General features: G+C 26.6%; 1 protein-coding gene across 1 annotated transcript in view; it reads right to left on the bottom strand.

Annotated features, from left to right (window-relative positions):
* LOC117182924 (transcription elongation factor SPT5-like) overlaps positions 1 to 13546 on the bottom strand; it is a 40747-nt gene that overhangs the window by 5344 nt on the left and 21857 nt on the right. Inside the window, exons 7-10 of the mRNA XM_033376038.1 lie at positions 13248 to 13544; positions 8488 to 9077; positions 5761 to 6158; positions 1552 to 1611 (exon numbers count right to left, since the gene is read on the bottom strand). Of these exons, the coding sequence (XP_033231929.1) occupies positions 1552 to 1611; positions 5761 to 6158; positions 8488 to 9077; positions 13248 to 13544 (1345 nt within the window). The remainder of the gene's footprint in view (positions 1 to 1551; positions 1612 to 5760; positions 6159 to 8487; positions 9078 to 13247; positions 13545 to 13546) is intronic.

The following is a 13546-nucleotide window of genomic DNA, read 5'->3' as shown; positions in this document are numbered from 1 at the left end:
TAAAATTATCTCAAAATACGACAAATACAGTGATTTTTCACGGAAATAGAGGAACAAATTCTTTTAAATTACACTGATTTAGGTAGTATATAATCTCAAATAAACATTTTTAACGAAAAAGTTCAGTTTTAACCAAAAAGACGAATTTTCAACAACAAAATTAATTTTTAATGCAATAGTTGAACTTCCAAGTAAAAGAGATAAGTTTGTATCAAGATAGTTGAATTTACAAAAACAAGAAAAGCGAAATTTAAACCAAATGGTCGAATATTAAAAAAAATTAAACTTTAATCATAAACAGTTGTACTTTTAACCAAATAATTGAATTTTTAAGCCAAACATTTTTTAATTAACCTTCCCATTTTCAACTCAAAAAGTTGAATTTTCAACAAAAAACTCGATTTTCAACCAAGAAAGATGAACTTTCAATCGAGTACATGAATATTAAACCACATGATTGAATTTTCAGTTCAAAACATTAATTTAAAAGAAAATATTATCAACAAAAAGTTCAAGTTTTTACTAAAGAGATGATCCTTTAACATAAAAAAAAAGATTTGTCAAGACAGCAGATAAACTTCCAACTGAGTAGTTCCACTTTAAATTAAAAAACAGTTTAATTTGTAATCAAGATTAAATTTCCAACAAGAGAAAAATTTTAAAACAAAGCAACGAATTTTCAATAAAATTATCCAATTTTCAACTAAAGAGACCAATCTTCAGCCAAAAAGAAAGGAAATTTCAAAGCAAAATGTAATAGTTGATATTTCAACCATAAAATATTTTTGTTTACAATCAAACAATTTGGAAATAAAACAAAAGAGACGAAGTTTCAACAAAATTGTTGAATTTTTAACCAAACAATTAAATTTTCAACCAAATAATTGAACCTATAGTCAGAAAAATTAAATTTTAATAAATTAATACAACTTTAAACCAAGTGGTCGAGTTCAAGAAAATACAATAAACCTTAACCCAAAACAGTTGAGTCTTCAACAAAATAGTTAAATTTTTCAGTCAAAAAGTCATTTTTTTGTAAGAAATTCAAATTTTTAACCAGAAAAGTTAAATTGTCAATAAAAAAATTTATTTTCAATCTACAAAGAATACATTCTAAAAAATAGATATATAATAGCAGGTATTTCAACCAAAAAAGATTTTAATTTTTAATAAAAAAAACAATTGGATTCGACGAAAAAACGCCAATTTGAAACCAAATAAATTAATTTTTCACAAAATTGAATTAAAAAAAAAATTTCAACCCACAAAAAAACGAATTTTCAAACAAAATTGTTAAATTTGTAACTAAAAAGATGAATCTAAATTTAAAAAAAGGAAACATTTTAAAAAGTAGTTTAATTTTTAATGAAAAGAGGTAAAGTTTCAACGAAAAATATAATTGTTGATATTTCAGTTCAAACATATTTTAGTTTGTAAAAAACAGATGAATTCAAACAAAACCGACGAATATTTTCATCAAAATACATTAATTCTCATCCAAATAGTTTAATATTCTACTAAAAAAATCAGCGTTTACAAAAAAAAAGAAACAGTTAAATTTGTAATCGTGCGACGGCGTCATGGAACCGTAATGAGGCGTACGCGAACCAGCTGTAAAAAGAACCAATCACAGTCATCACATGCAACTCATCCACTCATTACAAATTTCATAGCTCAAAATTATCTCAAAATAGGGCAAATAGAGTGATTTTGCACGGAAATAGAGGAAGAAGTTCTTTTAAATTAAACTAATTTAGGTAGTATGTATGTATGTATGTATGTATGTATGTATGTATGTATGTATGTAATTCCATGTAAAAATACAATAAATTCATAAGATGTCAAGTTGAAAAATATTTAATTTTCAACCAAAGAGTTGACTTTTCAAGCTAAAAATGTCAATACTTTAGAAAAACGTTGACTTTTAAACAAGAAAATATTAATTTTCAACAAAAAAGTTCCGTTTTAACCAGAAAGACGAATTTTCCACCAATAAGTAGAATTTTCACCAACAATGCAATAGTTGAACTTTCAAACAAAAGAGATACATTTTTATCAAAATAGTTGAATTTTCAAACAAATAGTTGAATTTTCAACATAGAAAGATAAAATTGCAACCGGGAGATCGAATTAAAAAAAAAAGAATAAGCATTAACCAAAAACAGTTGTAACTTTAACTAAACACTTAAATTTTAAGGCCAAACAGTAATTTCTTTAAGAAATCCGAATTCTCAACTAGAAAAGTTGAATTTTCAACAAAAAAATAGAGTTTCAATCAAGAAAGATGATTTTTCAAGCCAAAAAACAGATCATTTTTCAATGCACACAGGATACATCCTTAATAAAATAAAATAGTTGATATTTAAACTAAAAAAAGATTTTAATTTTTAATAAAAAAACAGTTGTATTCAATGACAAAATACCAATTTTCAACCAAAAAGATTCCGATGTTTTTCAAAAACGTTGACTTTGAAAACCGCAAATATTGATTTTTAAGAAAAAAGTTCAGTTTCCATCAAAAATATGAATTTTCAACCAAGAAAAATGAAATTTCAACCAAACGATTGACGAATATTGAACAAAAAATATTCAACTTTAATCAAAAACAAATGCATTTTTAACATATTAATGGAAATTTTAAGTGAAATTTTTTTAATTTAACATTCGAAGTTGCAAACCCATAAGTTGAATTTTCAACAAAAAAGTTTATTTTCAACCAAGAAAGATGACTTTTCTACTAAAAAAGGTGAATTTCCAAAGCTTTCAACCGAGTAGTTTAATTTTCACTTGAAAGATATGAAGTTTAAAAAAATATAATTGCTGGAATGTAAATTAAAAATTACTTCAATCTGTAATCAAGATCAGTTGAATTCTAACAAAATCGAGGAATTAAACAAAAAGTTCAATCCACAACAAAAACAGATTAATTTTTAGTTAAATTGTTGCAATTTTAACGAAAGAAGATTAAATTTCTAACAGAAGATATCAATTTTCAACTAAAACAATGAATTTTCAATAAAATTTTCAACTAAAGAGATGACTCTTCAGCCAAGAAGAAATTAAATTTTAAAGCAAAATATAATAGGTGGTATTTCAAGAATAAAATATTTTTATTTAAAATCGAGCAATTTGATTTAAAACAAAAAATACGATCTTTCAACAAAATAGTTGAAGTTTTAACCAAAAATAAAAAATTTTCAACAAAATAATTAAATTTTCAACCAAAAAGATGAATCTCCAATCAGCAAAATTAATTTAAAATAAAGTAGGCCAACTTTCAACCAAGTAGTTGAATTTTCAACGAAAAATTAAATAGTTGATACTGTAATTACAAATACTTTTATTTTTAATATAAAAAAATCGAGTTCAACCAAAAAAGACGAATTTTCAACATTACAGTTGAAACATTTTTTTACGATAGGTCGAAAATAGGTATTTTTAAATTTAAAAATAATAACATTTTTCATATTATCACATGCATCTGCTCATCCACTCATTACAAACTTCATAGCTTAAAATGATCTCAAAATAGGGTAAGTAAGAGTGATTTTTCACGGAAATAGAGGAACAAATTCTTTTAAATTAAACTAATTTAACATAAAATATTATCAACAAAAAAGTTGAATTTGTAACTAAAGAGATGATCCGTTAACAAAAAAAAAAAAAAAAAGAATTGCCGAGACAGCAAATAAACTTCCAACTAAGTAGTTCAACTTTCAGTTAAAAAATATGAATTTTAGAAGAACAATTAATCGCTAAAATTTCAATCAAAAAAGACTTTAATTTGTAATCAAGATCAATTAAACTGTTGCAATTGTTAACCACAAATGGTTAAATTTCTAACAAGAGAAAAAATTTCAACAAAGCAACAAATTTTCAACAAAATTATCAAATTTTAAACTAAAGAGATAAATCTTTAGCCAAAAAGAAAGGAAATTTCAATTTGAATTAAAACAAAAAAGACGAAATTTTAACAAAATTGTAGAATTTTTAACCAAAAAATTTAATTTTCAACCAAATAAATGAACCTCAAGTCAGAAAAATTAATTTTTAATAAACTAATACAACTTTACACTAAGTGGTTGTGTTAAAGAAATAAGAATAAACATTAACCAAAAAATTTGTATCTTCAACAAAATAGTTACATTTTTCTGCAAATAAGTCTTTTTTGTAAGAAATTTGAATTTTTAATCAGAAAAGTGGAATTTTCAATTTAAAAAGTTGATTTTCGATCAAGAAAGATGATTTCCTACCAAAAAAGATCAATTTTCAAAGAGATAAAGTTTCGACGAAAAATATCATTGTTGAAATTTCAATTTAAAAATATTTTAGTTTGTCAAAAACAGATGAATTCAACCAAAAACGACGAATATTTTCATCAAAATACATGAATTTTCATCCAAATAGTTTAATATTCGACTAAAAAAGATCAGCGTTTAACCAAAAAGTGAAACAGTTACATTTTTAACAAAAATATAATAGTTGACATTTCAAACAAAAAAATTTTTATTTGAAATCAAAACAAGATGTATTTATACAAAAAGAAGATTTTTCAACAAAACTGATGAATTTGCAATTTCAAAAATTTGTTTGAAAAAACGAGTTTTTAATAAATAAACATTTTTTGCTTTAATTTTGAACTAAAGAGATGAATCTTCAAAAAAAAAAAATAAAAACAAAGAATTTTCAACACAGCAAGTTTCAACCAATCACTTGAATTTCCAACCAACAAAAAAAGATGAATTCTCAACGAAAAATGTAAAAGTTCATATTGCAACAAAAAATATTTTTATTTTAAATAAAAAACTGTCAAATTCAACCAAAACAAAAATGTTCAAGATAATAGTTAAATTTTTATTAGAAAAAGATTTTCTACCAAAAGAGATAAATCTCCAAAAAAAGAGTTGAGTTTTCAAGCAAAAAAGTCGAATAATTTAGAAAACAACTGACTATGAAATCCGAAAAGATCATTTTTGTAACAAAAACTTTAGTTTTCCATCAAATAGTTGAACTTTAAAGCAAAAGAGACGAATTTTCAACATAATAGTCTATATTTTAAACACAGAGCTAAATTTTCAAGCTAAAAACGCGATTTTTTTTAGGACAGTTCAATTTACAACAAAGTAAGTTAATTTCTAACAAAAGGAAGATGACTTTTCTAGGCAAAAAGATGAACTTTTTATCCAAAATAACGAACATTCAACAAAATAGTTGAACTACTGACCAAAAATGATGAGTTTGATCAAAATAGTTGAATTTTCAGCAAAAATCTAGAACTTTGAACAAACTCGTTAAATTTTGAACCAAATACTTCAATTTTCTACCTACAAAGATGCATAAAAGATGAATTTTTCAAAAGAAAGTTTCATTTTTATGAAAGAAAAGTGAATTTTCAATTAATAAAGATGCCTTTCCTCCGATAAAAAGATTACTTTCAAACAAAATAGTTCCATTGTTAACAAATAATGAAATTTTCAACTAAATACTCAAAGTTTTAACCAAGAGAAGAATCCCGAATCCAAAAAAAAACATAATAGTCGAGTTTTCAACAGAAAATAATTAACTTTCAGCGAAAAATATTTGGACTTTATTATAAGGTTCTATGAAATCAGATCGCATTTAAGCGTAAAAATAGAGAAAAAAAAGCCAAGTTTCTTGAAAACAGAGCAAAAAAACAGGAATTCTTTAAGAAATGGAAAAAGAGAAGACTATGGGAAAGCGTGTAAAGCATGCGATTAGAAAAATTTAAACAATACTCACTTTCGTACATGGGTGTCTGAGATCCGTGCATGGGAGTCTGAGAGCCATGCATAGGAGTCTTGGAACCGTCTCTGCCGTACATCGGGGTTTGATTTCCAGCAGCGTAGGCTGGAGTTCTACTGTAGCTGCTGAATCCACCTTCTTTCGTCGGAATCCCCACATTGGCAATGTGAGACCTGTCAACGGAAATTGTTTGACAAGTCGAATGAAGTTCAATCCTGGCAGTAGTCTCCGTGGCGTCCTTGACGATACCGACGTTGCCTTTGTAAGATCCTCCAGTGATCTTTATCGTCGTGCCGATCAATTCTCGATCACGCCTTGCAGCTCCTCCTCCACCTCCTCCTCCTCGACCTCTTCCTCTGCCGGCACCAGCACCTGCACCTCTTCCAAAACCACCGCTAAAATAAAGATAAATCACATCAAGGTTGTTTACTTAAATTCTGTAAGAAAAAAATGCCCTGACAATTCCAGATTTTTTCCAAGTATCTTAACTTTTTTCCATGTATATATTTTCGCGAATTTATTATAAATAATATCAGGGTGGCCACTATTTTTCAAATTTTCAACTCCCGGCTTTCTCCCGATTCAGAAAAAATTTAACTCTCTTTATTAAATACAATTTTCTCACATATATGATCAATTTCGAAAATCGATAAGCATCAGCAAACACTTTTGCAAAGAAATCAATTGACTTTCATATAAGTAGGATAAGGAAATTTTTGCGTCTAATAAAGAAAAATGCAAAGATGCATTTGATTACACGCTAGCAATAATTTAATGCGCGTTCACGTCTCTGGATTTTTATTTCCTAACATGAAAAATATGCAAATTTAAAAATCAATTATAAAACCCATTTTTTTTAAATTATTTTTTTAATTTTGATAACAGTAATCAATAATGTCGTGTTGAATGCTTCTGTAATGAAAAAATATATTGAACGATTTTTGAAAATTTAATAAGAAAAAGGAAGTAAATGGTATAATTTCTAAATCGAAGCCCTGCAAAGTAAACAATTTTATTTTGAATTTAAGAATCACAAAATTTAATGATTTCAGAGTAAAAATTCAGAAAATAGGAGAATGTCAAAACCTTAAGAATGAAATGTTTTAAGATTAGGACATTGAAAATTTAAAGGAATTGAATTGAACTATTTTGTAGAAAATGTATTTTTTGTTTAAATTTAATATTTTGGTGTTGAAGAGCGAACGGAAATCTTTTCTGGATGAAAAGTCAACTATTTTAAACAAATTTTAAAATTAAAAATTCAACTGTTTTAAGATAAATTTCACCTCTCGAGGACAAAAATGCAACTGTTTGGTATAAAATTAGACAATTTGGTTAAAAAGTCACACTTTTTGGTTGAAAATTGAACTGTTTTAATACAAATTTAACTATTTCGTAGAAAATTTTCTTTTTGTTCAAATGCATATTTTGGTGTTGAAAAATGAGCAGAAATCTTTCCTGGATAAAAGCATAATTAAAAAAAATGTGACGTTTTCTATTAAAAATTCCGCTCGTTCAGTGCAAATTTCATCTTTGTTGGATAAAAATTCAACTATTTGGAGAATTCAATTATTCTGTTAAAAATTAATCCTTTGTTGTTGAAAAAATCTACTTTTTATATGGAAAGTTCAGTTTTTTTCATCGAAACTTATTTTTTGTTAAAAAAATCGTATGCAATACGAAAAAAATTCGTATAAAATTCTTGCGTGAAAATTCAACTATTTTTTGAAAATTAGTTTTTTTATTTAATAAAAACGCATCTTTTTAAGAGAAATTTCATCTTTTTTGGATATCAATGCAACTGTTTCGTAAAGAATTGAATAAATTTATTAAACAGTAATCCTTTTTGGATAAAAATTCGTCTTTTTGGACTGAAACTTCAATTTTTATCGTAGAAACTCATTTTTTGTTTAAAAATTCATATTTTAATCGCGAAACATTCATCTGTTTTAGTAGAAATGAATTTTTTTAAAAATGAAAATGCCACTTCTTGGTTAAAAATTCTTCTTTTTTGCTTGAGTATTCAAATATTTTGTTTGAATCACTTTGTTAAGAAATCATTTTTTGTTAAAAATTTACTTTTTTAATTAAAAATTCAGCTACTTGGATAAAAGTTAAACTGCATTGTTAAAAATTAATTTTTTGATTGAAGGCTTATGTCTTTGTTTGATAATTTAATTATTTAATGAAAAGCCTTTATTCTGTTAAAATTAACTTGGTAACTGATATGTAAGTCATATTTTTTGTGTGAAAGTTCAATTTTTGTAGAGAAAATTCGTCTTTTATCTGAAAGGTTCAACAATTTAGATAAACTATGACACTTTTTTGTTGGCAATTTATCTTTTAAGGTTGAAAATTCAACTATTATGTGAAAAAAATCATTATTCTGTTGAAAATTCAAGTATTTTGTTAAACATCCATCTTTTATGGTAAAAAATACATTTTTTATTCAAAACAAATTCATTAATTAAAATTTTTTTAATTTGTATCTGAAATTCTGTTTTAATCCGTTTTAAATGATTCTACGTCAAAAGAATTGCACGATAAAAATGCTGGTATTTGAATGTTAATCACCAAAGAAAACAAAAAATTAGTCAAGGTAAAATCAGGGAATTTTGAAAATAAAGTTCTCGGGGACACCCTGCTTAATTCTACTAGTAATAACTAGCAAAACATTTCTGGAAATCAAAAAGTACGGTCCACTATTTAAAAAAAAATACGAACCTGCTAGTATGCATCGGAGAAGAGATTCTTGGCGACATGTACGCATTTGTGTGTGCAACAGCCGCCTGGGGCGTTGCCTTGTTTCCACCAACGAGCTCCAAGTGTCTAGTTTTACAAACAAAGATACCTCCATTATCGACATGTTTCCTTGAGTGCAAAAACGCAAAACTTCTGTAGAGATGCTTAATTTCTCCACCAAGTCCTGAGTATTTTCCATCACGCACTGTCACCACGCATCTTTTCGTGATAGGATTTTGTTCGGCATCGAGAGCCACCGCGTGTCGATTCTCCCGACGTTTTGTGAGACCCTGGGGTCTGGCCTCCACGACCTTGTCATGCATGGAAAGCACGTGAAAGTTTTCACGCTCGAGTCGAACGATCACTCCGACCGTCTGGGCATCAAGTTGCACAAGATCTCCCCACTGGAACTGGCCCATACTGTCGACTCCGGTGGCCATGTCAGTACAAAGTTGCAAATCTCTGGGAAGAACTTCCAGTTCGTGCATTGAAAGATCTGAGAAAAGAATTACCCGATTCTGCTCCACGCGCACTATCAACCCTGTGTCGCCCTCATAACGACCGGCAAGCACCTAAGAAAATTCACAATGATCAATTTCTTCAGTCTTCAATAAATTTGGATACTTGATCATTTCAAATCAAAATTTAAAAATTATTTATTTTAAACAAAAAAGATTACTTTTCTACCATAAAACATTCATTTCCATCCAAAAGGACGAATTTTATATCAAATTGTTGATTTTTCGACCAAAAAAGATCACTTCTTACCAAAATACTTTAATTTTAAAGAAAATAATTAAATTGTCAAAAAATAGCTTAATTTTCAACAAAATCGTTGAACATTAAACCTACGAAGATGAATTTTCAACCACATGATCGAATTTTCAAACAAAAAAGATTAGATTTCAAGCAAAAATATTAATTATCTCCAAAAAAGAGGAAATTTTAACAAAATATATAAATTTTCAACTAAGAAATACAGATTTTCACCAATTATGAAATAGGGGATATTCACAAAATAGGTGATACATTTTTCCCTAAACGCATCTCCACGAAATGATTACATTTTTAACCTCAGAGGTGAATTTTTCTTTAAAAAGATGCATTTCCAGCAAGAAAACTGAAATTTGAACAAATTAGTTGGACTTTCAACCAAGGATTTGAATTTTCAAATAAGAAGATTAATTTCCTACCAAAAAATACCAATTTTTAACAAAATACATGAATTTCCAACCAAAAAATTAATTTTTAATTAAAAAAGATAAATTTACAATATTAAATAGAACAGTGAAATTTTAAGTTAAAAAATTAGGTGAAAAAAAGGTTTTAATTATAAAAGATCAATTTACCATAAAAACCGGAATAGTTCAATTTTCAAGAAAATAATTAAATTGTCAAAGAATAGCTTAATTTTCGACTAAATTGTTCAATTCTAAACCTACAAAGATGAATTTTCAACCATAAAAGATGAAACTTCAACCAAAAATAGTTGAATTTTCAAGAAAAAAATGTCCATTTTTAAGACGAATGCCAAATTCGTTAGTTTCAACAAAAAAATTTTTCATTTCCCCTGATTATTAATAATCAAAGATTAGAATTTTAATCTTGTAACATTTTCATCATACAATTTTTTTAACGGAATTTAATAAGACCAAATTGAAATGAAAAAATTTGATTTCAACGACAAAATTTAATTTTTCAGCCAAAAAAGGTGAACTCTTATTCCAAAAGGACGAATTTTCAACAAAGCAGTTGAGTTTTGGACAAAAATAGATCACTTATTACCAAAAAAATAGATCACTTATTACCAAAATAATAAAACTGGAAAGAAATGTTTACTTTAAACCAACTTGTTCACCAAAGCAGTCGAATTATCATATAAAAAATATTCAAATTTAAACAACAGCAGCTGAATGAAATTATGAGTTATCAACCAAATATAGAAGTTAAGTTTTCAGTAAAAAAATTAATTTTCAAGAAAATAGTCAAATTTTAAACCAGATATAAATAAAAATAAAGAATCTGCAACAAAAAAATTAATTTTTTCTGAAGCAGTTATACTTTTAACCAAAGACAAATTTTCCGTTAAAAAGACGAATCTTCAATGCACAAATATTATTTTTCTACAAAAAATAGGAATTTTCAACAACATAAATTAACTTTCAACAAAAATGCTAATTTTCGACCAAAACGTGACTTTTTTCACCAAGAAAAAGGAAATTTCTACCAGGAAGATTAGTTTTCTACAAAAAAAAATAGATTTCTACTAAAAAAAAAATCAATTTTGAATCAAAAATGGAAATTTTACATTTTTAGTTTAAAAAATTTGTTAAACAGAAAAAACTAATTTTTAACGAAACAGTTGAATGTTAAAACAATATGATGAACTTTTAACTAAAAAATAAAATGTTACAAAATGGTTTTCAACTTTTACACAAGTAGTTAAATTTTCAATATAAAAAATCAATTTTCAATATATAAAATGCAATAGCAACTTTTTCAGATAAAAAAATTAATTTACAACAAAATAAAAACGAATTCTCAACCAAAGAGGTGAATCTACAACAAAAAAATAGTTCAATGTTCAAATGATTTAATTTTCAACCAGAAAATATGAATTCTTAAAGAATACTGGAATTGTATATATTTTATCCAAAAAAAAAAAATGAATTTTCAAACAAAATAGTAGAATCCTCAGCCAAAGAAAAAGAATTTTCACACAAATATTTTTATTCGAAAACAACTAATATTTAATCAAAAAGATAAACTTTGAAACCGAAAAACGAATTTGGAAAAAAAATAGTAAAATTTTAAGCTAAAAATATTTCATTTGAATATTTAAAAATATATAAATTTTCAACATAAATGTTAATTTTTACCAAAATATGTAGCTGAATTTTGAACCCAAAGAGGAATTTTCAACAAAGCAGTTGAATTTTCAACCAAAAAGAATGACTTTTTAACAAAATTATTAGACTTGAGAACACAAAATACAATTTTTAACTAAAAATGTAATCGTCAAACGGAAGGAACTAAAGTAAAGGAAATGCAAGGCCAATTCTAATCTTTTAAAATTTTCAGGGTGGCCATTTTATTTTTTAAAAAATCCCGGTCATTTCCCGGTCCATAAATGTTTTTCACGGTCAATGAAATTACAAATTTCGATCTGTGAAGTTAAAAAATGTTCCATTTGAAGTAATAAAATCTGAACATCTGATACATTTGAACTTATAAAACGTAAGCTGCTGCCACTTTTCAACTGAACAGTTTAAAATAAAATACAGTCTAACTGCCAAATAAAAAATTCTTAACTTTTATAAAATTGTAGAGTTCGAATATTTAGATTCAGTTCCAAAAATATAAATCTACGTTATAATTTTCAATTCTCTAAATTAAAGCATCAATCAATAGTTTTAAAATCCTTAAGATGCTTGAAAATATTATTTCCCAATCTTACAGAATCATGCTGTTTTATATTTTTCAAATTTTATATTGTTTTGGAAATGTTTTAAAAACGTCTAAATATCTTTTGAAATGATTCGAATTTTTCCTAATTTTTTTATTAAATCCTGCCAAATTAAACAAATTTCCTTAAAATCCTCCACATTCGTTTTTGACAATTTTGTAAATCTTTTTAAATATTCTCTTAAAATTAATTTGTTAAAGTAAAAAATCATTTTCAATTTTCCTACGAACATTAAGGAAATGTTTTTTTATTCTTTTAAAGCCGCACTTCATTTTGGTTATTTAAAATAATTTCAAATTTTTAATTAATTATGAATCTTTTCAAAACTTTTAAATATTTCTTCAACTTACTCGAATATTATCCAAGAATATAGATATTCAATTGTTATTTATGCATTATAATTAAAAAATTTGACTTACAAAAATTTTTTTTTGAAATAGAACAATAAAAATTGTATGGTCAAAGTTGAGTTTTTTGTTTAGTTTTGAATATTTAATTTATAATTGCTGTTTTTAAATGAGCAGTCAGAAACTCGAAATTTTCCGTTTCACCTGGAACGGGTCTAGAAGGCCCAAGCAAACTTCAAACTGAAGTATCTCTGGTTTAAATAGACTAAGCGCTATTTTGCTTTTAATTTTAGCCCAGAGTCACGCAAACATGAAACTGCATTTTAGAATGCTTTAAATTAAAATGTACGCTTAAAAATTAAAACCTAAAATGGAAAATTTTAAAAGTGAATGGCTTTCGAATTACGCATTCTAAACTCAATATCATAATTGAAAAGCACAACAATTGAACTAATTCTCTAAAAACTAGTTAAAACCAAACTTACAGATTTTTTTTCTAAAAGTTTGTACAATTCCCGGTCTCATCAAATTCCCGACATCTTAGTCCAGTGGATATCTTGCATTTTTAACATGGAATATTATATAAACGGAATAAAACAGCTTCAAATTAAAATTTAAACATTTCGAATTTGTTATCCTTGACGTTTATTTTAAATTCCATTTATAAAAATCCTTAACTTTTGCAAGATTTTTTTTCAAACTGAGATCTTTCTCTGATAACTGAATTTTTGAATATGCAACTAAAGTAAAATATATTTTTACTCAAGTTGTCGATTTAACTTAATTCTTTTCCAAGATAAACAGCGTCCCCTTTTCTCAGAGAAGAAAACAATTAAAATAAAATACAAAACTAGATACTAATGTCTTTTAAAATTCCCCCAAAAAGGTTCTAATGTCCACGCCTGCGAAAAAAATAAATTGTTAGTTACCTTAGCATGGTCACCCATAGTAAAATACTTCCGCAATTCATTGGCTGGAAATTCAAGAGCTTCATTCAGTTCATCGTGCTTGGGCATAACCATGATCATGTTTCCATCAATGGAAACAATCTTTCCCTGGAGATTCATCAATTCTCCTTCACAAACTTCCACATTGTCGCCATTGCTGAAAGAATGCGTCACAGCCACATCTTCTTTACCAGCCACGCCAGTAACCGGTGCCCCACTCAATTCAATATCAATTCCTTCAGGCGCTTCCTCAAATTTCTCCAATTCGGACAGGGTTGGTT

The sequence above is a fragment of the Belonocnema kinseyi genome, chromosome 2 (genome assembly GCF_010883055.1).
Source record: "Belonocnema kinseyi isolate 2016_QV_RU_SX_M_011 chromosome 2, B_treatae_v1, whole genome shotgun sequence".
NCBI lineage: Eukaryota > Metazoa > Arthropoda > Insecta > Hymenoptera > Cynipidae > Belonocnema > Belonocnema kinseyi.
This window is presented reverse-complemented; position numbering and strand designations above follow the sequence as displayed.